The 26,963-nt window shown below is 46.2% G+C and overlaps 2 protein-coding genes across 2 annotated transcripts in view; one reads left to right on the forward strand and one right to left on the reverse strand.

Annotated features, from left to right (window-relative positions):
- Positions 1–14,608, forward strand: part of Borcs5 (BLOC-1 related complex subunit 5) — a 64,241-nt gene extending 49,633 nt beyond the window's left edge. The window contains exon 4 of the mRNA XM_021165048.1: positions 13,470–14,608. Within this exon, the coding sequence (XP_021020707.1) occupies positions 13,470–13,697 (228 nt within the window). The 3' untranslated portion in view covers positions 13,698–14,608. The remainder of the gene's footprint in view (positions 1–13,469) is intronic.
- A 4,203-nt stretch (positions 14,609–18,811) lies between these two features.
- Positions 18,812–26,963, reverse strand: part of Dusp16 (dual specificity phosphatase 16) — a 76,415-nt gene continuing 68,263 nt past the window's right edge. The window contains exons 6-7 of the mRNA XM_021164847.2: positions 23,858–23,981; positions 18,812–22,410 (exon numbers count right to left, since the gene is read on the reverse strand). Of these exons, the coding sequence (XP_021020506.1) occupies positions 21,243–22,410; positions 23,858–23,981 (1,292 nt within the window). The 3' untranslated portion in view covers positions 18,812–21,242. The remainder of the gene's footprint in view (positions 22,411–23,857; positions 23,982–26,963) is intronic.

Below are 26,963 nucleotides of genomic sequence, written 5' to 3' on the forward strand. Positions count from 1 at the left end.
CCCTCTCCCTCCCACCTCCCCCTCTCCCTCCTCCCCTCCCTATGAGATAAACACTCCAATCAAGGTATCTAAATCTAAGATGCTCCAATATATGGAACTTTTTGAGCATTGCCCTGCGACGCAGATGGTGTCAGGTTTGGGAGCATTTACAGTTTCAGAGGCTGGATCAAGGGTGTACAAATGGTAGAGCCTATGCAAACATCCCAGAATCCAGAACAGGACACAAAAGCCCTCTGAAGTACTTTGAGTTCATATAAGAGAGACTTGCTTGTGTTCTCCTTGTCTGGAACCCTTCATTTCCCTTTTGGTTACTCTGTTTTCACACAGTAGGAACTCACCTGAAGTGTGAAGAAATGTGCAGGAGCCGTCATTTCTGAATCTGCACCCAGGGTAGGGGTCGGGGGCATGAGAGCCCACAGGGGATTCCTTCTGTAATAGAGACCTGGGTGGAGCCACTCACCAGGTATGTGAGCTGACTACTGTGTTCTCCCAGGGTAAAGAGTGGCTCCCATGGTGCAGAGCCCTAAGCTGGCATTAGTGTTCACATTTGCCTTCAGTTCACCAAGTCTGACTAGCATCAACCACTGGCCAGGCAAGACTCTGTCTGCCTCTGTACACTGAACCTCCTTTAAATAACATGAGCTGACTCCCATCCTTGCTTTGACCACATTCTGGCATCCATTTCTGCTTCTTGACCTGAGATTATAAAGTGAGTTGAGAGGTGCTTCGTTTTAAAACCAAAGGTTTTGGCAAAGCATTGAGATAGCTAGCTGCTTTTTTTTTTTCTTTTTCCCTGAAATACTGAGACAAAGCATTTCCAGAAAAGTCTGAATTTTCTTTTTCTGTCTTACACGTTACTCTGATATAAATTTCAGTTTGAGAGTACACAATGTAATTATAATCCCCCTTCCTCTCTATCCTCGGGGCAACTTTTCTTTGCAGTAAGAAATCCAGCTGGTCCCTTGGGTGGCAGGAAATGGAAATGGAGATTGGGCTGGCTCTGGCTCTGGCAGTAACACATGCTGTGCAGTGCTTCCTTGGGCCTTGGCCCTGTGCTCCTTTCCACCATCCCTGCCCTGCCAAGACACAGAAATCCTGGAGGAAGGCCGAGTCAAATTTATTACTTGCCTGTTGGAAATTTAGGGTTGTGTTTTTTGGCGAGACAAGAGCACAGCCCGGTTATTTGGCTACCCCTGCTCTGAGATTTAACTCTCTTCACATTCAGACCCTGACTTTTGAGCATGTGTGAACAGCCATACTTACCTGCAGCATGCCTACCCTAGATGTGTCCCTAGACAGCTGGCTCTGTCATCTCTCTCGGTGCTAGCCACAGGTGCCAGGCTCTAAAGCCCCTGTCTTCTTCCTTTACAGATGAAACAGGTTAGAGGCTTTAAGGGTCACCTCCTCCTGTAAGGAACCCCAGCAAATACCTGTAGCCGACAGACCAGTGCGTGGGAAGTATTAGGACACTTAGTTTATAGACATGGAAATAGGGCTTAGAAAAGATTTTCCTGTTCTGCATTTCTTTATTGACAGTAATGAAGAATATTAGCAGATTTGGACATTGGTGCTATGACAGTTTTGATCTTGTATGTCACCCAAATGCCCGTGTATTAAAGGTTTGGTCCCCAGGGTCACACTGTTGAGAGGTGGTAGAGCTGCCCAGGAAGGAGATCCCCAGGCTATTTATAGTGGCCAAATCCTTCAAAGAAAGCCCAAGCTGTGTGGTGTCAGCCTCTGGCTTCTTGGACACAGTGTAGTTTTCTTCTCCCTCAGGTTCCTGTGTGCCCGCCTGCTACAGCAAGCACACCTTCCCAGAAAACTCCACGCTCCCTGTCTGACTTACAATTCACAGTGGTGCAAATTTAAAGACTCGTGTAAACATCTCAGCTGGTTATATCAGGGTTTTGTTTTTTATAGTAATAGCTGACTCACTGCTCAAGAGCCTAAAATAATGCTCAGCTTGTAGTAAACAATGAGTGCTTGTTAAATGAACAGCTTCCTAGAGGCTTCAGTTACTTCATCCTACAAATTGATAAGCTGTCTCATTCTGTCAGGGAAAAATAACTGTTTTGAGAGTAGTATTAGAATGAGTAGGCTATGCTGTAGCTGTAAATACACTTGGCATGTGTAATAGTCTAGATGGTATGGAAGTATAGCTTGTACTCATGTTTAGAGTAAATCTTCCTTGTTAGCAGATGGTTCTCTTCTGTTGAGTTCAGATATCCAGGTTCCTCTCACCTTGTGGCTTTGTGATCTTCATAGCATCTACCTGGCAGAATACTATGGCATGGCAAAGATCAGTAGGAGTGTCTTACGGGCTGAACCTGCCGGTTTCAGAAACTCTGGCTTGAACTCAATTACATGACTACATCCACAGGTGCCTGGGAATGGGTGTGTGGTCATGGCTACACTAAACTTTAAGCCATAGTTGGAGCATCTGTGTCATCTTTGGACTTCTTCTACAGTACATGTGTTGCAAAGCTTGAGACTCTGGGTCAGGTCACATAGTAAGCTCTACAGAGTTTAAGTCCTACTGTGGGTGAAAAACAAGAGTTGTATGGAAAACTGTGTTCTTAAAGATCATTTTAAGAAAACCAAGATCATTGAACAAAACCAAGACATGGAACTATTCATTCAGCATGACTTCAACTTTGTTCCATACTCTTAAAGATCATAAGGAAACATGGCAGCCAATTAATCAATTACATGGCACATTAATGGTGGGATTCTTAGCACTACTTCCTTAACCTGTCTTTATTTTTTATTTTTTGTTATTCACAAACTCTTCATCTTAAACATACAGGTTTTTTCTTACTCACCAAATTTGCTGGTTAGTTTTTGCCAACTTGACACAAACTAGAGTCACTTGGAAAGCAAGAACCTCAGTTGAGGATTTGCCTCCATCAGACTGGCCTTTGGGCAAATCTTTGAGGCATTTCTTGATTAATGATCCATGTGGAAGGGCCCATCCCACTATGTATGGTTCCACCCCAGTCAGGTGGTTGGGATGTATGAGAAAGGCTGAGCAAGCCATGGAGAGCATCTTGATGGTTTCTGCTTCAGTTCCTGCCTGCAGGCCCCTGCCCTGCTTGAGTTCCTACCTTGGCAACACTCAGTGATGGGCTGTGACAAAGCTTGGTTGACATCTTGGTGGGACTCCACAGCTCCTGCTTTGCACACTGGTCGAGAGAACTTTCTTGTCTGAGGGCAGACTAAATTGCTAGGAATTGCTGATGTAGAAGTGGTGACAGCCAGACTGCAGATCAGACCAGAGGACCTAAGGAGCTCTGAAACTAAATGCCAATTCCGGAATAAAACTTATCTATCTCAAACACAGTGAGATACGCAGAGAGTGAGTGTAGAGTAGCACCCTGTCAAAGTTGGAGCATGTCTTCCATGATGGCTTCTTCCAGTATCCCAGAGTACCTCAGCATTTCTTTCCCTTTGTTTTTGCTGAGACTTTGGTTCTCTGTAGTCAGACACTCATCTGCCTTCCATATAATGTGCAATGGTCATAACTGAAGTCTCAAAAATCTGCCAAATGTTGGCTATGGTCAGTCTCAACTCCTGTTCTGTGCCTCCTGTTCTGTCCACCCTGCTAGAATAATCCATGTCCGACTTCCCTGAGACACTCATCCTCCATCAGACACTAGCCTAACCATCCTCGTGTCCCTTATCAGAAGGAAGGGCTTGCTTCTTCCTTAGAACTGGGAAATGTTTTCTGGATTAATTTGCATAGTTACACCTACTGTGAGTGGGAAATGATGTGGGCCCCTAGACTTATCAGTCATGAGCAACCACCCAGTCTAGTTTATAGCTAGCTATAATATAATAGCTCCTGGCTGATGGCAGGGGTGGTATTACCAAATCCTTAGTCTGATGTCACCATCCCAGGTTCATTCTTCAGGCCAATGGTAGAGGAGTTTAGTGAGGTCTTTATCTCAACCACACCTGCAGTTGTTCTCTGGGTCACAGGGGCAGTGCTCATACTGTGAGATCCTTAGAGGGATTACAGAGCACTTAGCTAATCCAGGTTGCCACTGTGTAAGAATACCAGAATGTTATTTAACTTGTACAGACTTACTTTCCTTTCATCTTGGACATTGAAACAAGGAGTCCTAAATGATAGCTCTGTGTGTTTGGAGGTCTTCATCTGTCTGACTGTCTTTCCCCATTATTCTCTGACTTTGGGGGCCCAGTACTTGGTATTAGCCTTCCATCCCCAGGGTCTCAGTGTTAGGCCTGGAGCTGAGAATTATAGTGAGTACGAGACTCTGATGCACACATAGTTCCTGTCTAGCCTTCTGTCTTATGCCCACACACCCTGATTGAGCTCTTTCTTTCTCTTATTTGCTGCTGTCTGTAGCCTTTTCAAGTCCAGGGAGGGGCATGATCTGCCAGATCGAACAGGTTTTGTTCAGGGTACTGACCAAGGTTTTAAGATTACTTTCTTAGTTAGACATAGCTCAGAAGGGAAGCCAGCATAAAGGGAAGCTGGGCAAGCCATAAAATAATAAGTGGAACAGTGATGACGCCATTCAGATTCCCCAGCTGCTGGTATCTCTTCATTCTCTCAAAGACATGAGTAAATTGTGTTCCTTTACTGAAACACTTGGGTAGAGTATTTGAACAAAGGAAATGGGGTCATTTCAAAATGTCCAGTATGCGGTAATCAATGCCACTCAGCCTGTGGTGTAATTAATGGAAACACTGGCGACAGTCTGCCCATTGTTTGTCCTTGCGCAACAGGAAGTGGCAGGGCACTAGAGAGCCCAAGGAGGTTTACGTAATGCAGAAGGAAGTGGCTAGAGCTCTGCTCAGCCTGGCTTTCTTAACTCCATCCCGTGGCTCACCTGAGCGCCTTCCTCGTCCCAACACACAGAGACATGCATTTGTTGAGATCGCCCTTTGAGTTTTGACCTTATTTAACAATAGATTTTTGTAAATGTTGCCCCAAGAAACTTAATTTTAGATCTCATACAATTATATTTTGTGGCTAGGCAGAACGAATTATGGAAAAGAAAATGTAGTCAGCAGGCTTAACTGTGGACCTGACTGGGACAGTGCTGTGGTGGCTCTTGGAGTCGGGAGATCTGGACTTGGGTGCTGGCTGGGTGATGTGAGGTGAACTGCCTACAACTCTGGAGCAGCCGTCCTCTATTAGAGGACATCTTGCAGGGCTCTTGGCTTTCCCTGTTTTGTGTGAGGTCAAGGTGGTGCCTGTCGGATGCGGTGTACAGAGATGCCAGCCTCGCAGTAGCCACTCAGAATGTCCATGTTAGATCTGGTTATGCATTACTTTTTTTTTTTTAAAGTAAATGCTGGTGTTTATGGTAGAAATCAAGTGTTTTCTTACTGGAAAACACTAAAAATTGGTATATAGATTCCTTCATTAGGGTTTTGAAAACCATTTGCTTGCTCTGACATTTGAATGAATGGATTCTGTAAAGAGGAGCAAAAGTTAAGTGGATGCGGCTGCCTGCGAGCTGCCTTACTGGGACAGGTTGGGTGACCTTGGGTGCATTTTTGTCTTTTCAGAATCCACTTCCCATGTTTAGCAGGAATATGATAGTTCCCTTGAGGAGTGTCATGGGACCTAAAGGTAAGGCAAGTAGAGTGTACAGTCATGTCTGCCATTTCCTGGATACTCAGGAGACAGTAGCTGTAACTTGCAAATTATCTGTCACACTTGTTAATATAATGAGGGAACCAGAGAATATTGTATACCTGGCTCCACCTTCCAGGTCACTCTGTGGATGACCAAAAGCACCAGTCCCAACACTGTATTTTTGTTTTCTGTAAATCAACTTAGCTACGATTTGCTGGAGTGAAGTTTTGTTCTTTAATTTCCAGAGTTAGAGTCTATGCGTGAGAATGAATGGCTGGACCTTATTCTGAAAGCTGTTCTTGCAGCCTGTTTAGAATGATGGTCTTCAGGACTTTCCTTGGGGAAACAAGGTCACTCCAGAATAGCAGTATGTGGTAACGCACGACATTCAGCCTGTGGTATAATTAATGAGAACATCTATCCACTGTCATTGTGCAAGAGAGAGTCATTCAGAAAAGAGAATGCTGAGTCTTCCGTGGGAATGGAAGGGGTGATCTAAAGGTAGACCAGAAGGCTGGAGAAAACTTAGGTGACCCACAAAAGTTGTGAGTTGAGCATGGCCCACTCCAGCCTTTTGGTGGTCTGAATCCCCATTAGACATGAAGTGGCAGTGTGACTTGAATAAAGAGGGGTTGATGGGCCATAATGGGCTGGCGTTGCATGACAGTGGGGCCACCTGGAGGAAACTTAATGACCAGGGTGTAGGATGGAGACCTTGAAGGTGCCTCCAGTCAGGAGCGTAAGAGAAATAGCCTGACTGCAAATATCTTTTCACTGTATACACATACATCAAACTGTCCTCCATAAGGATTCTTTTGTTTTGTTTTGGTTTTTGGTTTTTTTTTTTTTGAGATAGGGTTTCTCTGTGTAGCCTTGGCTGCCTTAGAACTCACTCTGTAGACCAGGCTGGCCTCAAACTCAGAAATCTGCCTGCCTCTGCCTCCCGAGTGCTGGGATTAAAGGTGTGCGCCACCACGCCCAGCAGCTCCATAAGGATTCTTACTTTTTATTAAAAAATAAGACTGTGGCCAGTACCAGCCAATGTCAGAACAAGAAAGAAGGGGCTCTGAGAGAGAGAGAGGAGCTCTGCGTTCTCCATTGTCCCTTGTATTGTCACAGGAAAGCATGGGACTGAGCACCCAGCTTCTCTCTTGCTAGTTGTTCTGTGGCCTGTGCTCCCAGCTTCCTTGGGTTTGTAATGTTTTACTTGGCCACAGTGATTTGTTTGAGGGCCACTGGACAGTGTTTAGTTCAGGATTGCCAAATGGGTTTCATCATTCTGAACTCTAATCCTTTGCAATTGGCCATCTGGGGTCCAGTGTCAGGACAGGCTCTCATTCCAGGTCAGATTTAGAACAGCCTGTGCTTAGTGCTATTACAGGTGTGGAAGGAAGTTCGGGTATTGGGCTTGTTTATTTGTTAAGACTGAGATGTGGGTCTCATAGCTTACCCATTTCACAGTGTACAGTTCAGTGGTCTCTAGTAAGTCAAGGGTTGTGTAACTAACACAACCAGTTCTACACTTGCCCTATCCTAGAAACTGTACACATTGTCACTCCCCATCCCCTACCACGTGGTAGGCTCAGGTCTACTGTCTGTCTCTATACAGTGCTCTTGTGGGGCCTTAGTTGTGAAAGCAGTCTTATGATATGTAACCATTTGTGTCATGCTTCCTTCACTGAGAGGAACACTGCTGAGGTTTTTCCAAACACTGCTGAGTTTCTGTCAACATTTCATTTGATTTGATAGCCAAATGGTATTCTGGCCTGTGGGCATACTACATTTTGCTGTCCTTTCTACACTGATGGACATGTGGGTTATTTCTGTGTCTGCCTACCATGAAGAATGGTGCTGTGAACACTGATGTATAAGGTTGTGCATATTTTGGTTTCCTCGTGTATTTTCCTGGGTGTTAAACTGCTGGCCATCGATAACCCTCTGCTTAACTTTGTGAGAAATGATCAGATGGGTCACCGAAGTGGCCATTCCACTTTGCAGGAGGGGCGAGGGTTGCTGGATTCTCCACATCATCACCGGCCCTTGCTGGTCTCTCTTTTGGGTTAGGCCTCCTAGTGGATGAGAAGCAGTCTCCATGGTTTGATGTTCCTTTACCAAATGACCAGAGACATTACATCTTCTCATGGGCCGTGGCTGCTTCTGTCTTCTCTGGGGAAATGAGGAGGCTGTAACCACACCTCTAGACTCTGCCTACGGGGAGTGCTAATCCTGTAGCTTTGCTAACTGCAGCTCTAAGCAGATGCATTGAAGGGAGGTCAGGGGTAAAGCAGTTTTCTTTGAATGTGGTCATATAATCTAGGAATTTAACTTTGAGTGTTGTGAAGAACAAACTTCCATTCAGTGAGACTTGTTGGAATAATATGATCTTGTAGTTTATAGCTCTGTTTACAAGTCACATTTACATATATCATCTCATTTGTATCTTTTAAAAAGGTTTAATTATGTGTATACGTGTATACCTGTAAGTGGGTACGTGGATCCAGGGGCATTGGATCATCGTGGGCTGGAGTTGCAGATGGTTGTGAGCCTGACATCAGTGCTGGGAATCAAAGACAGGTCTTCTGGAAGATCAATACACTCTTAACCACTGAGCCCTCTCTCCAGCCCTCATTTATAATTTTAATGTCAATACTGTGAGATATAAGAGGCAGGTGCTTCATTCCTCATTTTAGAAAATAGAAGCTAAGAGTGACTTCTGAAAGCCATACAAGTAGCAGGATTTAAATCTATGACTTCTCACTTGTGTTACTTTGTGGCAGTAAGTTGACAGATTACTGGCTTCTGTGAACCTGGATGCTAAGAATGTGGGTCAGAGGACATCTGAGACTTATGGCCGAGGTTCCCTCATGGACCCGATGCTCCCACCAATGTATTTAAGAAGTGTCTTGACTTAGAGCTTTCTGTTGTCTCTAAGTATAAATACTTTATAACTTTATTAGATGCTTACAAGTAGAGCGTGGTATTTGGGGTAACCTAAATCTGTTCTCAGGCCCCTGTCACTTATATTTGGCTCCAGAACAAACTCTGAGGTAAAAACTGTTTTGTTGGGAACAACCATCATCAAGTAGGCAAATCTGGTCATGGCCAGGTCCCATAGACTGTCGCTGACCTAACAATTCACTGAGTGGTTTTCGTTTTCCCTCTCAGCTCTTCAGGAAGAGAGCAGAGTTGTGCATCCCTGCGTGTTTTTGCCTTGTCTATCCAGATAGAGAGGGAACAAAGCCAGCATGGAGGTGGAACTGAGATGGCAGACAGCCACTGGTCAGGCAGCCTTGTCCCCCATGGCCTCTTGCTCCCTGGTGCCACATTCTAGTGCCTTTTCCGTGGGAGGAAGGAATTCTGTGCAGAGAAGGTGAGCTATCTACTGAGATCAAATCAAAGTTCATCTTGAGGCTTAAGTTCGCATAGACATTACATTAAAGCTGAACATTACTTTTTAAACAGTACTTTTAAATGATGAGAAGAATCCTCAATCTTTACATAGTTTCTTTTGGGGGGGGGTTGTTTGGTTGGTTTTTTTCGAAACAGGGTTTCTCTGTGTAGCCCTGGCTGTCCTGGAACTCACTTTGTAGTCCAGGCTGGCCTCCAACTCGGAAATCCGCCTGCCTCTGCCTCCCGAGTGCTGGGATTAAAGGTGTGTGCCACCACCGCCCAGCGACATATTTTCTTAAGCCCAAAAGTGGGTTTTTGGTTTTGTTTCATCATTTTGTTTTGTGATAAGATCTTGGTTTGACACACAGGCTGGCTTCAGTCTTCTAAGCCTGCCAGTCTTCCTGTCTTTCTGGTGCGGAGACTACAGATGTATAGCGCAATAGTCAGCTCACACTTCCTTTCTATTTACGCATTGTTTTAAAAAAGTGGAAGTCTGTTTTTGTTTTGATGTGTCACTATGTCACTGGCTAGCTTTGAACTCAGACACCTTCCTGTCTCTCCTCTCCAGTGTGGGTTTAAAGACGTGTGTGCCTTGTGCTGAGCAGTTTTTCAGAATGTCTTAGAAAGGCTCAGGGAGACGGCTCAGGCTTGCCTAGCACTGCTAAAGTATTTCTAAAGTACATGCACTTGTGTGTACTTAGACATTTTTATTGTGAGCATGTTGGGTCTGACCAATGTTTAGAGGAGTCGGCTTATATTCAAAGCTGAAATGGTGACTAAAGAGACTTGGGGCCAGGTCCAGAGCATGTGCCCAGCGTGGGACATGGGGGCCTATCCTTGGCACTACAAACTGATAAAGAACAGGAAGGATTTGTGGGTAGCTAGGACTTGCTTCCTTTCGTGGTGTGAGATGGTTCTGTCAGGAGACTTGGAGGGGAGGTAAGCTGTAAGATTTCACAGGTCCGAAGTTTACAACGAAGAACATAGTCACTTGGTGTTTAACATAGCAGAGTCACACGCCTTAGAGATTTTACGATCGTGTAAAAACAAAGCTCTCACCTCAGAGAGTAAGCTAGGTTATTCTGAAGCCAAATATTCACAACTGTGGTCTGGGAACACAGCTTTAGCTTTCCCCGAATGCCATATTTCAGTGTGGTAACAGCTTTGTGAAGTCTTTATAGTGGTAAGACAGAAAATCATCTAGTCTCTGCTACTTCCTTCTTTTACTTAAGATGACAGTCTGCAGCTCTGTCTGTCTCCTTGCAGATGACACAAGTCCTTTCTGTTATTCATTCTTACAGCTAAACAGACTCTCCTGTGTCTGTCCTGCACTGTACCAGCCATCTCTCGAGGAACATCTAGGTTGACTACTCTTTTGTAAACACATGGATTCACTTCTGGGCTCCGTTTCGTCCATTGGTTGATGTGTGTGTTTTGACTTCTCTAGCTTCATAGTACATCTTAGAGTCAGGTATGGTAACACCTCTAGCTCTGTGCTTTCCTCCAGGGCTGCTCTGCTCAGGCTCCACTGTGGCTCAGCGAGGTTTTCGCAGCACTTTTCCTGATTCTATACAGAATGTCCCTGGTGTCCTGATAGGACTTGATGGGGTTGTTTTGTTTTGTTTTGTTTTGTTTTTAACATTACTTGCCGCCGGGCGTGGTGGCGCACGCCTTTAATCCCAGCACTCGGGAGGCAGAGGCAGGCGGATTTCTGAGTTCGAGGCCAGCCTGGTCTACAAAGTGAGTTCCAGGACAGCCAAGGCTACACAGAGAAACCCTGTCTCGAAAAACCAAAAAGAAAAAAAAAAAAAAAAAACATTACTTGCCAATAGTAATTGGTTTTCTGGATACAAGTCTATTAAATGTATGTGTTGTGGATATTTTTTGTATGTGGCTTGCCTTTTTCTTTTCTATTTTCTATCTATGTGTGGGGCACCATGGTGTGTGTATGGTGGTCCTTTGAAACATCCTGCTACCAGAGACTGTGTGGAGTGGAGGACGAGGCTTGACGAGGAGGCTGACTGAACCCTGAGCTCCTGAGGGCAGCAGCATCGCCTTTTTACTGTGCTGGTGTCGCAGGAAGCCTGGCATTGCAGACACTCCTGTAAACTGGGAGACTGCTTCTCCCTCGGGCAGGCACTGCTCTGGCCCACAAAGTCACCCGGGCCTCTAGTTTACCTTACCTGTAGTTCTCCCTGTGCTGTAGCAGAGGGGAGACAAGCAGTCCATGAGAGACACACTAGCAGTTGGCGACTGAGAAAAGTTCCAACTGAGGGGGCTTCCGTGACTGACGGCCACCATAATGCACTAGAACACAGCAGGGCAAGGGGTTTCAAACACAAGTTGTAGAGAGTAAACAGTAGTTCACTGTTTATTGGAAAATCAAATTGTTTGTTTAAATAGTTGGGGCTTCTTGTGGAAGTTCCTGTAACCTAGTTACTCCGACTTTTCTCTTTCTGGGTCTGCCTGTGTTTCCTGGAACCGTACAGTATCAATAGCAGCCAGTGAGTGGTCTCGTTAGCAGCCAGTGGAGCATCATGCTACTGTGCGCAGTGAGTGCTGTGGGTAGGAGTCTGGGTCTGAGTGTCTCTGTCCGTGGGAGCCAGCATGGCACAGGGCATGTCCTGAGAGTCACTCCACTGAGCAGTATCCGCATGCCCAGCTGGACATGGGGCCATGCAGGAAAGTGTGTGCATCGGAACAAACACTTTACAAGATGGTTGTAAAAGCACTGAGCTGCGTGTCAGGGCTGATGAGTTGATTGCCAGGCCCCTTCGCCATGGCCCACAGGAGCCTCTGAGGTCAGTTCAGGTAAACTCCAATGCCTGGCTCATGTGTCTGTCTCCCAGCAAGGTAGATAACGTGATGACTGGAGAAGACGCCAGAGTCTGAGCAGCTGAAGTGAGCTGTGCTGGCTCTATCTTCCCTCCCAAGGGACTCAGTTTTGGGGCATGTTGGCAGGCCCTGACAGTGGCCAGCAGTGGCACTTAGTTGCTGGCACGCTGCTTCCTCAGGGCCCTGTCACCCGGTCCTCTCTATCTCTAAGCTTTAAAGATCAGCTGAAGTACTAATGCTGTCTGTCTGTGTGTCTATCCTGCCCTATCTCCCCACCCCCCTGTGTAAAAGTAGGATTGGCCTTGCTCTCATTTTTGTCAGAATTTTCTTCAGAAACTCTACATGGTAAGACATCCTGGGCTCCAGCATACAGCGGGAAAGGCGTAGATAGGAGGGGAGAGGCTGGGGAGGAGGGAAAAAGGAGACCACATGACAGCTGGAGTAATGTTTATGGAGGAACTCTTCCATAGAGAGCTTAGGGTGGAATGAGAGTCTCAAAAGTGTAAGTATGCTGGGCGTGGTGGTACACACCTTTAATCCCAGCATTTGGGAGGCAGAGGCAGGCAGATTTCTGAGTTCAAGGCCAGCCTGGTCTACAGAGTGAGTTCCAGGACAGCCAAGGCTACACAGAGAAACCCTGTCTCGAAAAACAAAAAAACAAACAACAACAACAAACAAAACAACAACAAAAAAAAACTAAAACAAAAGTATAAGTATATGGGAAGGGAAGGATACATGCATAGATGTGGGGCCCTTGCAGAGGGGCACAGGCATGCAAAACACAGGAAGTGCCCTCTTTACCTGTGACAGATGTGCCCAGGAGGGAAAAGGGCCTTCCGGGCAGTGTACAGAGTTTAACATGATGTTGTAAGGCTCCCTTGTGGGCTGGAGGTGCAGTTGGCATGTTGGTCTGCCATAGGAGCTGTGCCTTCCCTGTAGTCCCCCGACTGATCACAACATTACCAAGTCACTGGGTTAGATATCTGTGTGTAATTCTGTCATTCCTACAACTCTGGTTATAGCTGTGGGTCCTTTGACGACAGAGACAAAGAACGAAGAACAAAGACACAGAGAACTGTGTGTGTAATTTCGTCATGGTGTGTGAAGTTGCAAGCACGCCCAGCTGTATGGTAAAGCCCACTGCACACTTGGGTTGGGGAACAGTGCCTGTTCCTTCTAGGACAGCATATTCTGGGACTGGTGGTGACATGGTGGCAAGGGTCTGTTCACTTCAACAGAGCCAAACGTAAGTGCAGTGTAAGAGACAGGGAACTCTTCCATGGAGAGTCTCAGCAGGGAATGTGATGAGTAGCACACACCCCCAGGCATCCCAGAATAGGTTGCAGTAGTCCTCGGACAGACGGCCACTGCCTCTCACACAGTCAGGTTCCTCTGCCTCCAGCAGCACGCCTAGCCCTCCCAATACACTTCCTCATACTCCGGTGACCCCAACCATGAGACTGTTTCATTGCTGCTTCAGAATAGTAACTTTGCTTCTGTTATGAATCCCCATGTAAATGTCTGAGATGCAGGAAGTCTGAAAACGACCCCTGTGAAGAGCTGGGTTGAGACCCACTGCTCGAGACAACAGGGTAAGCAGACTGTAATGCTTTTGTCTCTTCACTTCCTGCAGATGGATCTGTCCGTGGAAACCCTATTTTGCTTCATGCAGGAGCGCCAGAAAAGATATGCCAAGTATGCAGAGCAGATCCAGAAGGTGAATGAGATGTCGGCCATCCTGCGCCGCATCCAGATGGGCATAGACCAGACGGTGCCACTGATGGAGAGGCTCAACAGCATGCTGCCAGAGGCTGAGCGCCTGGAGCCCTTCAGCATGAGGCCTGAGCGGGAGCGGCACTAGCAGGCACATGCCTGCGCACACAGCTCCTCCAGCCTTCCCCTGGGCCCTGTTTGCCTAGATGTATTTGACCCACATGGACTTTCCAGTGTGGTAGTTCTTGATAACCGAAGTTGGGACAGTTGAATTCCCAGAAATCCTGTAAAGAACTTTGCATCAAGAGTTATTTTTATTTTGCTCTGATGTTTTGAATTAAAAGTGTGAGTAGTCTAGGTACTGCAGTGAAACTGTGGAGAAAATGCTAAGGAACTGTTCTTTTTGGTGCCTCGGGAGACTTTATGCAGGCTCTCTGATCTGTGGTTGTAAACATAAGTGCTGACTGGCTCCAGCTACTGTTCCTATGCATTGGCCCCCATCACATCAAGGAGGTATCTGGCACTGTCTTCCTGTCCTGCCAGAACACCATCTTTGTGTTTTTCCGGTACCATGCCCCTTTTGTGGGTCACTGGAAACTGAAGACTGCCTTCATGCACTCATGAAGGTGTTTCCCATTAGACCTGCTTTTCCATACAGAGCTCAGGCTTCTGCCAGCCTGGCAGACCTTGGCTTCCATAACAAGGTTTGCACTGACATTTGCTCCCACCCTCTCTCATGCGAGACCCTTGGATCTCCACTGATGTGCCAGGAACACTAAAGAGGCAATGGAGCCTCTGCCCGCCTTGCTGACTGTAGGGCGTGAAGCTGGGGAAGGAGCTGCCCGTCGCAGGACTTCTGTGGAAGGAAGAGACGCAATTAAGTGCAGAGGACGGACCTGAAGATAAGAGCTGAGTCTGAGGGGCTGTCAGGGCTGGGAGTCTACAGCCTCCCCTTCGTCCCTGTGTTCCTCCAGAATCCAGAGAGATTCTGTCAGGTGTCAGAAGAGCCTCAGTGTTTTTATAAGATTAAAGTGAATCTGATTAATTTATTGTGTAGCAGCTAAACTTGATCTGATTCTAATCTCATTTTTTAGTTTTTAATTTTCTTTCTTAATTGTGATGGTGTATATGGTGTGTTGTGTGAGCAGGATTGTCACAGTGCACGCTTGGAGGTCAGAAGGTAACTCTGGGGGGTTGGTTCTCTTTCCAGCATTGTATGGATTCTGGGGATCGACCGAGGCCTGCCTGACAAGCACCTTAACCCACTGAACAATCCTACCAGGCCCTAAAAGTACTGGTTCTTAATCAGATATTAACTTACAGTGTTCTTAGAACTCAGATTAGGGTTAGGGCACAGGTAGTTGAATGGCATGAATATCTGAAGTACAGGGAAGAAAAAGGTTAAAGAGACATAAGGAAAAATAGTAATGTCTAGTCATTTCTTTTTATGGGGTTGGGGTTAGAACAGGGTCCATGTACTTCTAGCTGGCCTGGAACTCACTCCTCAGCTAAGCTGACCTTGTGGCTACTTCCCGCCTCTGGTCCCTCACTGCTGAGGTGAGAGGCACCACTTACCCTCCCTACTGTGTCTAGTGTGTTCCCAGTGACTGAGTATATTAATGTTGAAGTGCCCAGGCTGGGCCGCCACTTTCTGGGCAGGCTCTTGGCTGTGCTGTGCCTCCCTTCTTGGGGGCTGACGCTTTCCTTCACCACGAGGGAGGAAGGCGGTAAGGTGCGCTGAGAGCTCTGGGGCACTGCAGCTGGGGAGTGGCCATCATCTCACCTCCATTGGTCTTACACTGACTGTGGTTTAGCCATTGCTAGGGCAACTTCCTGGGAGGTACAGTTTACAACAGTGTCTGTAGCTCGGTCATTACCGAGCACAGCAGGGTGAAGGAAGGGGCGGCCTGCATTGGGTGTCACCCCCGGGTGGTTTTTCAGTGTCTCGTGCGCTCAATTGTCAGATAATTAAGATTTTAGTTCCAGACTGAGTTCGGACTCATTGCTCTTTCTTCCCTCATAGTGTTTGTACTATTTTTGATTTCTCATACTGCTTAGTATTATTTCCACAGTATTTTGTTATGTGGTGTGGCTAGATGAAGCCCATTTATATTCAGAAATAGTTTTCCCTTTTTTTTTTTTCCTTCCGAGTTTGAAACGGGCAGAAAGTTGAACAGTAAGGCAGTGGGCTCTCATTTTTTTCACCTAGACTGGCAGGAGGCATTTTTAAAGCCACCACCACCATTGTCTTTTCTTGAGTTTCTAGGATATTAGGAACCCAGCGCTGTGCATAGAGACCTGTTCATAAACCTTCAAAGAAAGAAGAAGGGCCAGTTGTCCGCAGAGTGTGTGAACAGGAATCAGGTGCCACCTCCAGCTCTCCTTGGCTGGCGAATGTCAACCTCAGCCTGAGGCTGGCCTCTCCCGCCATCTCCTTACTTCCTAGCAGGGAAGAAAGGTGGAGTAGACAGTTCTCTTTTTTAAGAAATTAGGCAGGCCAGAGCTTATTCTGATGGTCGTCCTAGTTTAACTTGTTGCTTGCTGTGGGTGAGGTGGTCTCCTGGTCTCCTCTGGAGTGGGGCTGGCATCAGACACATTCCTGTGAGACTTGGAAGACGGGGCTGAAAGGAGGCACAGGCCAGGCCACCCTGTCCACAACTGCTGGGGTTCTGCAGCCTGGGAGTTAGTGTCAGCAGCTTCTCTGAGGAGTCATGGCACATGGATGAAGGCTCCGCTGTGAGAAGGAGCTGAGGGCTTCCGGAGTCCTTTCCCAAAGTGCTCTGAGAGCCGAGTGACACATCAGAACACCGTTATGCGGCCTCTCAGTATTCTATGGCATATCTGTCCAACACAGGTTGTTATGGAATGAAGAAACAGCCTGGAGTTGTCAGAGAGTCCTGGAAGGAAGTTTCTCTCCTTGAGTTTTGGTAAATGATTTCTATTTCCCTGAACCTCAGTACTAGTTTGAAGCTAATGTCCCCTCACAGGCCCATAAATATGAAAGGCCCAGTCCCCAGACAATGGTACTGTTGGAAAGAGGTGGAGCCTAAGAGATGGGGCCTGGTGGGAGTAAGTCAGGAATGCCCTTGAAGAGAGTAATCTCCCGTTTCCATCTACAGTCACGCCTGTGATCTAACTCTAGTCATTTGTTTTTGTTCTTGAGATAAGGTTTCATGAACTCAATATTGAGTTGAGTTTGATCTTGGCTTTCTGATGTTCTAGTCTCTTTCTCCAAGTGCTATGGTAGCAGATAGATGCCACCACACCCAGCATGTGGAGGGCATCTGTACTCCTTCCTAGCCAGGAAGCTCCCAGGGTGTCCCTCCCTCCCTCCTTGCCTTGCTTTGTAAACCAGAGCCCCACTGTGCCTCTAAGAAGCTGTCTTGCTTCCCTGAGACGTGCTTATCTGTATTTAGGGACAAACAGAGCACTCTCACTACAGTGAAGGGCAGCTGCAGCTGGCCTTCACTCTGGTTTTATGTGCATGTGCTTTTTATGTTTTTTATACATGTTGGGTGGTGGGTGTTAAAGCAAGTGATAATGAAGTCTGGTGGTGTACATTTCTAGTCCCAGTGATTAGAAGACTGAAGCAGGAAGATCATTGTAAATTCAAGGACATCTTGGGCTAAGCACTGAGTTCAAGGATAATCTAGAGTACAGTGGAACCTGATATTCAAAACAAAAACAATAACAAAACAACACACACACATACACACACAAAGCTATTATACTAACTTAGGGCACTGTTTTAGATTTCATTGTTTGCTGGCTACTTTTATGTCAACTTGACACAGTCCTTTTCAAAGAGGGACCTTCAATTGAGAAAATGCTCCCACTCCATTGACCTGTAGACAAGTCTGAAGTACATTTTCTGGACTGATGATTGATGTGGGGAGGGCTCAGCTCACTCACTGTGGGCAGTACCAACCCTGGGTCCTGTGCTCAAATAAGAGAACGAGCGAGTAAGCAGCACTCCCTTATGGGCCCTGCCCTGAGTTCCTACCCTCAATAATAGACTGAGTGTAAGGCAAAAAAATGCCTTTCCTCTCCAACTTGCTTTTGGTCATGGTGTTTTATCACAGGAACAGAAACCCCAAGACATATCTTTGTTTCCCTCAAAGTTGTATCATTAGTAATTATATATATTCATGTATATGTACATATACTTGCCTTCTTTTAGCAGTTAATTTGGAATATAAAATATACTGTGAACCTAGATACCTAGCCACACTGTCTGCAGAGTAAATCTTTGATGAAATGAGTGTCAGGAACACCTTAGGCTGGAGCAGAGGAATGCTCTGATTTTGTGGTGTCTTTGGTTCAAGTGCTAGGGAATCCAACCCAGGGCCTTGCACGCTAGGTAAGCACTCTGCCACTGAGCTACATTCCCAGCAGCAGTCTCAGTGGAGTCTTTCTGCCTCTCTTCTCTTTTCTCTCTTTCTCTCTCACTCGTGTGTGTGTGTGTGTGTAGTTCACACAGTGTTGTGGAATTGGTTATTTTCCTCCATCTTGACATGAGTTCTAGTAATCTTGAAAACAGGCTGCCAGGTTTGTATGGCACACACCTTTACCCACTGAGCTATCTCACAGGCCCATGGTTTCCTTTAGAGCCATTCTATCTGCCTTGTAGTGACAACAGCGTTATTTTACCTCTTTAGTGCGTACATCTGGTTAAACTGGTGAGGCTAAGTTTCTCATATGATCAAATGTCACTAAGGTATATATAACATGGGGAACAGTTTCTTTCAGTTGAAATGGGGTCTCATTAAGTAGTCGGGCCTCCTTACCCACTGTGTAGCCACAGATAACCATAAACTCCTGCGGTCTCTACCTTTATACCCCGAGTGCTGGGATTCCCACCATTCACCATGTCTGGTTTATACAGTGCTAGGGATCAAATTCAGTGCCTCATGAATATGAGGCAAGCACTGTAGCACCTGAGCCTCATTTCAGCTTCTGAGAACCTGTTTAAAGGCCGCCCTCCTGTTTTCCCTGTGAAGACTATGGAATCGTTTGTGGTAGGTGCACATGCAGGCAGCTGTCTGTGTGTCCTGAAGTCAGGAAGGTAGGAATGCTTCCTCAGTATGTGCTTGGCATAGGGAACACAGACCGGCATTTGCCTCTGTTCCATGTGAATGACACATGGATGGATCAGCTGCCACCTCCACTCCAAATGGTTAAAACTGTCACTTGTGGTCCTGTGACAGTGTGGTTCCCACTGAGGGTGGGATCTGCAAGGAGAAGCCACGTCTCACACTTACGTACAAACAGGTACCAGTTCTGATTTTATTTCATCATATTAACATACGTGACACTTGAGAATGAGAGATGCACAAGTGAACCATTCAACAGCTTGCCTTTTACTCAAGGACACGATATTCATATTAAACATTTATATAGTCTTTCCACTCTAACTTTATAAACGGCCTGAACGGTTTCCAGCATTTCTCACAGAGTCTAGTTTTGCTCATTAAAATCACCATTTTGCATCATCCCAGTAGACTTCACAGGCTTCCCCGTGCTTACATGAAGAGACCTAACCACCACACCACCCACAATGTGCCTCAGAGGCAGCCCTTTCAGCATGGTAGTTGTGATTCCAAGAACTGATAGGACATTAGTGCTGAAGGACGGACAGCTGTAGTGTATGACTGTCGGCCGCACAGTCCAGAGAGCACTTCTCTACATGACATCTGGCATTAGGTAACGCACTGCCCGAAGCTACCGAAGCCAAATCCCCAGTCTTCTGGAACGTACTTCATGTTGGAGCCGTTGCTTTCATTCTTAAATAAATTACGTCTTACCGGTGTGACCAGATTTTAAGGTGGATTGTTACATACTAAGTGTGTGTACACAATGTATCAAAATTTACTGTGAAGCTTTGAGAACTTTAGACATTTTGATATATATCTAAAAAGATTGCTGAACAGAATCTCCAAGAGTGGCAACGTGCTCCCTGTGCAGTGTCTGCTCTGCCTTCATCTTATGCCCACACAGCTTATCTGTACAGACTCAGTCTGTTCATGAGGCCCCTAATCCTCCTCACAATCAAGCCTGTCAGCTTCCAACCACCGTCACTCTAGGCTGGTTTTAGCAATCATTATAGGAAACAGTAAGTCACATCCTAGTCAAAGGACCATCCACTTCACTAACAGAAAAACCTGAGATATGAGTCAGCCCCTAGCTACACTTACAGTAAAGAACAATGACAGCATCTACCCCACACCCACACCCTGCTGACGTGAGTGAATTAAGGCCGTAAGGAGGACCGTACTCTAGAGGATACAACTCAAGCCAGGAAGTTTAAGGGCAGATATGGACTATCGTGTACACACTTCTTGTTCTTATCTCCTATCCTAAGCTGCCAGGATTGAGTCTACACAGTGATTGTATGTCAGGGACCAAGACACCACTGTGGCCCTTCCCTCTGATATGCCCCTTCCCCAGAAAGCATGCTGGCATAGCTTTGGAAAAGAGCTTTCCTGTATTCAAAACTAAACAAAATTCAACAACGCCTTCTTAACCTTTCTAGTATGTTTTATTCTGACTAGTTCTTGCTTACCAAAGCCCATGGTAAGTTTGGAAGTCTAAGAAGATTCTAGAAATATTACCCTCGTTGCATACCATAGAGAAAAAAAGCCAAGGAAATCCATTTCCTGCTTCAGGTTTTACCTTCCCAAGTCTTGCCATAGTTTTATTCCAGGACACGAAACAGAAGTGAGAACCTGAGGTTCTGTCGGTCTTCTACCAAGCCCGGTGATTCATGCTTATCTCTAAACCAAGTCTGTGGTCAAGTGAAGAAGTAACAATCCCACTAAAGAGAATTCTTGTATTACAAGGAGGGAGGGAGACTGTTTAGTGTTCCATCCCTGGCTTAAGTCTCTAAGATATCTGACTGCCCAATCTCTGGCTAAGCTAAACTCTAGTTGGTTTTCCCTCTTCATTCAAGCTGACAGGAGGGGTACATGGGCAACAAGCCCACTGGGATTTTGTGCATAGTCTGGAAAGTGACAAGTTACCTACTTATTCACAATGCCTAGAAAATGGTCTACTAGACATGGTAGTGGTGATGGCCCCAAATGTCTTGTCTGAGGTACTGGATTGGTTATAAGTAGATCTAGGCAAGGCTCCTAAATAGTTCATCCAGCAGAATGATGTCCATATCCTTCAGCTGTCAATCAAGTTTGGGTTTATTACGCAGCTTAAGACAGGATCATTTCCCTTGGAGTTACCATTAGGGTCTGTCCCTAGGAGGGTCTTCCCACCTGACCCACAGCTGGCTCAGTCTTAGCGCTAAGGTGCACTCGGGAAGGGCCTGGACAGAGATGAGTTCTGAGACCTCTGTTGCACGTGAAAATGGGAGGGATTTTGCCCTCTAACATTAAAAACAAACAACATACAAACAAACAAACCCCTTGCTTTTGTAGGAACAAGAAGATGTGCAATTCACTGAACCAAATCTCTTCTCCTGGCTGGGAGAATTCTAACGTCTACCCTTCCAATCTTTTCTGAGCGTTAGCTATTCTCAGTGCAGGTGCTGAGAGAACAACTGTGTTGATCCATCTGTTGCTTTTATACCGTAGCTCTATATTCCAAAAATATATATGTATGTACATATACATATTTCAGATTTACAGGGACTATTTTTTTGTGAACAGGAAACAAAACTGTCAACAGAAGCGACAAGGTCTTCTCAAGAGACCTCAATGATCTCCATGCTGCCGGAGAAGCTGGACTGGCTGCCCACCTTGCCCAGCTCCTCCCTTGACCTGTTCTCTGACATAATGCTCTCTCCAAATTCCATTTGGCAGCTTCTGCGTTTAAACTGCTTTTCAAAGGGGCTCTCTTCATGCCAGCTCCGCCTCGAGTCAGCTCTGTCAGTAGGCTTCTGCCGCCTACGAACAGAATAGATTTGGTCACTGCAAGTGGGCAGCTGGCCACAGCTGTAGGCAGAGTAACTGCTGTTGCCTCCATAGATGGCTGAAGCAGAGTACAAGTGTGAAGGCTCTGTAGCAAAATACCAACTGCTAGTCAGGGAGGGGGCAGAGGACTGGGGAGCCAGAATATCTGAGTGCCAGCCCTTGAGGCCAAGCCCTGCAGACTTGGTGAGGTGTTGCTGGCTGGTGGAAAGGCCAAAAAGGAAGTTGGTATGGTAATTGTCCTCTACACTCCCGCTCCGATGCAGTGGCGAGAAGAAGGGCCTCTGGGTGGACCCACTACTGCTGGTTCTCACTGAGTGCAAGCGTGTGATCTGGCTCTCAGAAGGCCTGGTAGGTTGGGGCTGCTTGGGGATGTGGGCCTCCTCCTTATCCGGGCTGGTCTCTGGAGTCTGTTCTGATACCTCCTGAACGGGGGAGAACTGGCAGAGCTTGTTGGTCCCATCCAGTGTGGCAGAAGGTTTGTAGTATTCTAAAGCTTCCTCAGACGAGAAGCCGTGTAGGGACGCTGCCATACTGGCTGAATATGAAACAGATTTGATATCGAGAGAGAAGGAACGCTTGAGCTTAGTGCTGTCTTCCAGCTTCTCTGAGGACAGCTGGAGCCCACTGAGCGCCTGTACCAGCGGACTGTCCTCTAAGAGTGACGGCTGTAAGCTGGGCACACTTGCAGGATGCACAAGCCTTTGCCCTGATGCCTCTGAGGTCAAGTTGGCACAGGGTGGGCTGAGAGACAGTGCACTCTTCCATCCGCCCTCTGAGGCTGCAGGCACAGGCTCACTGGGTTTGTCTAGGTGCAGCAGCTTCAGTTTGCTCTTTGGCCCTGACATTCCAGTCTGGTTATTAATCGTCTTCTCATAGTCCATGAGTTGGCCCATAAAATTAAAATTCGGAGATATAGTAGGTCTTTTTTCTTTCACAAATCTAGAGAGAGGACAAAGCAAAACCCCTGAGTTTTACAACTGCACTTTGTCTTGAAGCTACTAAGAGAATGTGGGACAGGGTACTACTCCGCCTTCCCAGTGTGCTGGAAGAGGACTCATGTACAATTCCAGCACTGAGGTGGAGAACACCTTATCAGGGGGCACGCTAGAGGGGATCCTCTAGGCTCCTTGTTTCCAAGAAGCCAAGGCTTCCCATGCAGTTGATAAGAGGATTCTGCTGAACCCCAGGAAATGCCCGGCTCCCTGCCACACACAGCAGCACAGCAAGGCTAAGGCCCTCATCAGCTTCACCATCCCAGGATTCCCTCTCCAACGTCCATACTCACTCACAGCTCAAGACTTCCCATAGGAGGTGAACGGCACCAGATGGCACAGTGTCAGAGCACCCAGTTCTGGGTTTCTTTTTATACTCACAATGTTAGAAAAATCCATTACAAAGTGCTCTCTGGATGCTAAGCACTGTGCTGCTGGACTGAATTACTCAGTCCTTAACCTGCTTTATATAGATCAGGCCACAAAGTCCTTAAGTTCACTTGTCCACACAGCTATTCAACAATGAAGCGGGATTCAAACCTTGGACTAATGAGTGTCTAAATCCTTCTTGAAAACTCACATAGTAAAACTGTAATGGGATATAAGAGTGTGAGCCTTCCCACCTGACCTCAGCCTAAGCAGAAGGACACAGGGACAGAGCCTAATTGGAGAGAAGCAGAGTACAAAGAGGACCTACCTACCTGTCCCGGCACCCAGGAAGACAGACTGCCTGAGCAGCTCGTGTCGTTGTTCCAGAATTTACATTCTGAGAAACTCAAATATCAAAAGAGCTAACATGGTGCATGTATCTATATTCTTATTCTTTCTCTCATGTAACCCAACTATTTCTTGTCAACAGAGCACGAGAGAGAACTCAGTCTCATTTGTCACCAAAGAAGGCACAAGTCCTCAGCAGTCCTGCCACTTTTTGTCCTTTCCTGAGATAGAAGGAGAGGGCAGCCAAGTCAAAATTACTACCTGTAAAATCTGGCCAATTAGACAGGACGACAGTTTTACTCAGATTTTATCCACAAGTGTATCGGGCTTCTCCATCTCTGCAGTCCAGTCCAGCAGAGCAGCCTCGGTGGCCTTGTCAGTCAGAAAAGGCCACGCCTCTCTGTCGGGGGAAGGGGATAAGCTTTCCTGGTCTGTTACTAAAAAGTGGCCGAGGATGGACTCCACTGGCCGAGGATGGACTCCACATGTTAGAGGGATGAAAGCTGAGCAGAGCCAACTCTTCCTCAGTCTCTGCAAGGCCATGAGTCACCAGGAACCTGTGATGTGTGTGACCAAAATCAGCTTTGTCTACATTCGTCTGGTCACCCACCTTCCTACCTCTTTCTGTTTCAGGGAAAATGAAAAACAAGTCCCATAAGCCGTGTTCCTGTCCTTACCTGTAAGCCTCATCTAGAGACATGTCCATCCTCTTCATGATGTAGGCAATAGCAATAGTGGCCGAGCGAGAGATCCCAGCTAAGCAGTGGATAAGCACACAGCCGTTGGAGGCTTTTGCTTTCTCTGTGGGAGCAAATTTAAGAAAAGTCACTAGGGATTTTTTCAGTAAGGGAACCTTGTACTGGCCATTACTCTGATGTTACTGTCGGTGTCTCCACCTGAAACTTCAAAGCAGATCTTACCTACATAGCCCCCTAGTTATCCTTTATTGCTTACAGGGGAAGGGGAAGGGTAGTTCTCTCACCATTACTATATCATGAGCCATTAAGGTTAAAGGGATTATTGATAAGCAATGAATGGGTTACTACCTCAGATTACTGGGCTCTTATTTCAATTTTTTTTTTTTGCCATGTAATGCGTACGTGTAAGAATGCAAGTAGAGGGAAGTCAGAGGTCTATCTCGGTTGTCACTCCCCAGGTATGACAAAGTGCCTCACTAGCTTGGAGCTCACCAAGTAGACTAAGGTAGTGGGCTGGGGGCAGCCTCCTGTCTCTGCCTCCCCAGTACTGGATTACAAGCGAGCACCACCAAACCCATCATTTTTACATGAATTCTGGGAATCAAACTCCAATCCTCACACTTGGACAGCAAGCACCTAAAGGCTGACTGTCTGCCCAGCTATTTGCTTAACTCGAAATCATGTCCATGCTACAGCAGAGTTGTCTAATAGGAAGCAAGAGTTTGAGACTCGTGGACACCATTTAGGAGCAAGCCAGGGAGATCCAGGGAGCGCTGCCCTCTCTGCTGCTGAGGAGCTTCAGAGAGCACATGAAGGAGCCGATGACATCCCAGACAGCCTACAAGCAACACCATTGTAAGCAAGTCCACGACAGACTCTACCTCAACTACAACACATGTGCCCAGCTTACAGTTGTTATCATGGAGCCAAATCTGTCCTTTTCATTTGTGTTATAGTCAAAACTCAGGTTAAGATCATTTTTGTTTTGTCTTTTGTTTTTCCAAACAGGGTTTCTCAGGGTAGCCCTGGCTGTCCTGGAACTCACTCTGTAGATCAAGCTGGCCTCGAACTCAAGACATTCACCTGCCTCTGCCTCCCAAGTGCTGGGAATAATGTGTGGACTACCACCAGACAAGGTTAACATTCTTAAAAATTATCAGAATACAAGGAACCTGCACTGCATACTGAACAATACAGAGCTGCTCCAACCTCACAGCCTGTGATACAGACTTCTAGTAAATGTAATTTATTATTCATTGCATACTAAATAATTTAAGAGTAATCAACAAGCAGCATTTCTGTTAGACAAGGGAGCCAAACAGGAAAGAGTGAACACAATCCACACTGACACACAGGGCAGGCTAACACACAAAGTACACAGCCTACACATACTCATAGTATGTTGACATCAACTGCCTACATTATTACCTTCTACTCAGTATTCTCTCTCCTTGTTGGCTGAAAGGCTTAAAGCAATTCTGATTTTATGTCCCAACATTATACTGTCCCTGTTATTTGGCTCTTCTCCAACTTTGGTCCTCTTGGTGTGTACGGATGAGTGTGTGTGTGTGTACCCCAACCCCTAGCTGGAAGCTGCTCCTGATGAGAAGCAGGCTTGGAAGGCTGGGGAGAAGAGCTTGCAGAGCACTGCCTGTCGCTGGAAAAGCTCCACATCCAATTCCAGCACACATCCTAAAACCCCGTGGCTTCAGTTTTCTTAATTTTGAATTTATCTCCTATTATTGCTAATAATGATCTGAAGCTGTAGAGGTGGTTCAGTGGTTAGGAGCACTTGCTGGAGTTTTGGCTCCCAGCACCCACGCTACAACTCACAACTGTCTGTAACTCCAGATCTATGTATTTGATGATCTCGTCTGACATCCTCAGGCACCAAACACATACACAGGTAATACAGGCATAAAAATAAATCTAAAAAAATTTCAAATGATAATTATCTTTTAAAGAAGTATAAGAACACGGTCCTGTTCTCATGGTCCTCAACGTATTGAATACTAGCATATTTTATGCAGGCAGTTAATAGTATCTGGCACATATTTTTAAATATTTATTTATTTAATGTATGTGAGAGTACACTGCAGCTGTCTTCAGACACTCTACAAGAGGACATCAGATCCCATTACAGATGGTTGTGAGCCACCATGTGGTTGCTGGGGATTGAAGTCAGAACCTCTGGAAGAGCAGTCAGTGCTCTTAACTGATGAGCCATCTCTCCAGCCCCGCACATATTTTAAAAAGCAATTTATTTAAACAAAAAAAAAAAAGAGAGAGAAATGGAAAGAAGGCTGAGCAGACAGAAGTATCTGCTGTCTGAGCTGAGTGAGTTGTCCTGTGGCCTCCGTGTATGGTGGCACATGTGTGCCCACACTCATGAATCATGTACACACAACCATAGTAACAATGAAATTAAAACTTCTGAAGGATGTTGCAAAGAAATAAAAGTGACAACTGTACAGCCAGCTGCCCGAGCAGCAGTGATGCCTCACAAAGAGCCGGTACTTCCAAGCAGGTGAGACCTGACTCTCCAAAGTTTCCTCTGACCTCCAGAAATGCACCACGTCACATGTCTGCTTGGCCATGTGTGCCTCTGCTTAATACATACAAGTAAGAAGACAGACGCTGTTTTAAACACCTGACAGAATATGCACTACAGTATTGATAGTGGGCTTCCTTCCCCCTTCAGTTTTCTGTATTGTGCTCATGCTGAGGTTTGTTTTTTTGTTTTGTTTTGTTTTTACAACCACAATTCATCTGATAAGTGTCTTTAATTAAATATAAAAGTGCTTATTCTAGAGCGGGCTCATTAGCACATAGGTCTTGACAGACTGAGTGCTAGCCCACGCCTTGAAACAGAAGTCCCACACAAAGACCCAGTAGAGAGGAAAGAATCATGAGAGGAGAGCCCTGTCAGTGCTGAGCAGGCTCAGAAGGCAGTCTGCTGGAGCTGACACTCACAAGCCATGGAAGAAATAAGGGGAGGTGGCTGCAAAGGTGAGAACATGCATGCGCGCGCGCGTATGTGTGTGTGTGTGTGTGTGTGTGTGTGTGTGTGTGTGTGTGTGTGTGT

Source organism: Mus caroli, chromosome 6 (assembly GCF_900094665.2).
Source record: "Mus caroli chromosome 6, CAROLI_EIJ_v1.1, whole genome shotgun sequence".
In the NCBI taxonomy this organism is placed as follows: Eukaryota; Metazoa; Chordata; class Mammalia; order Rodentia; family Muridae; genus Mus; species Mus caroli.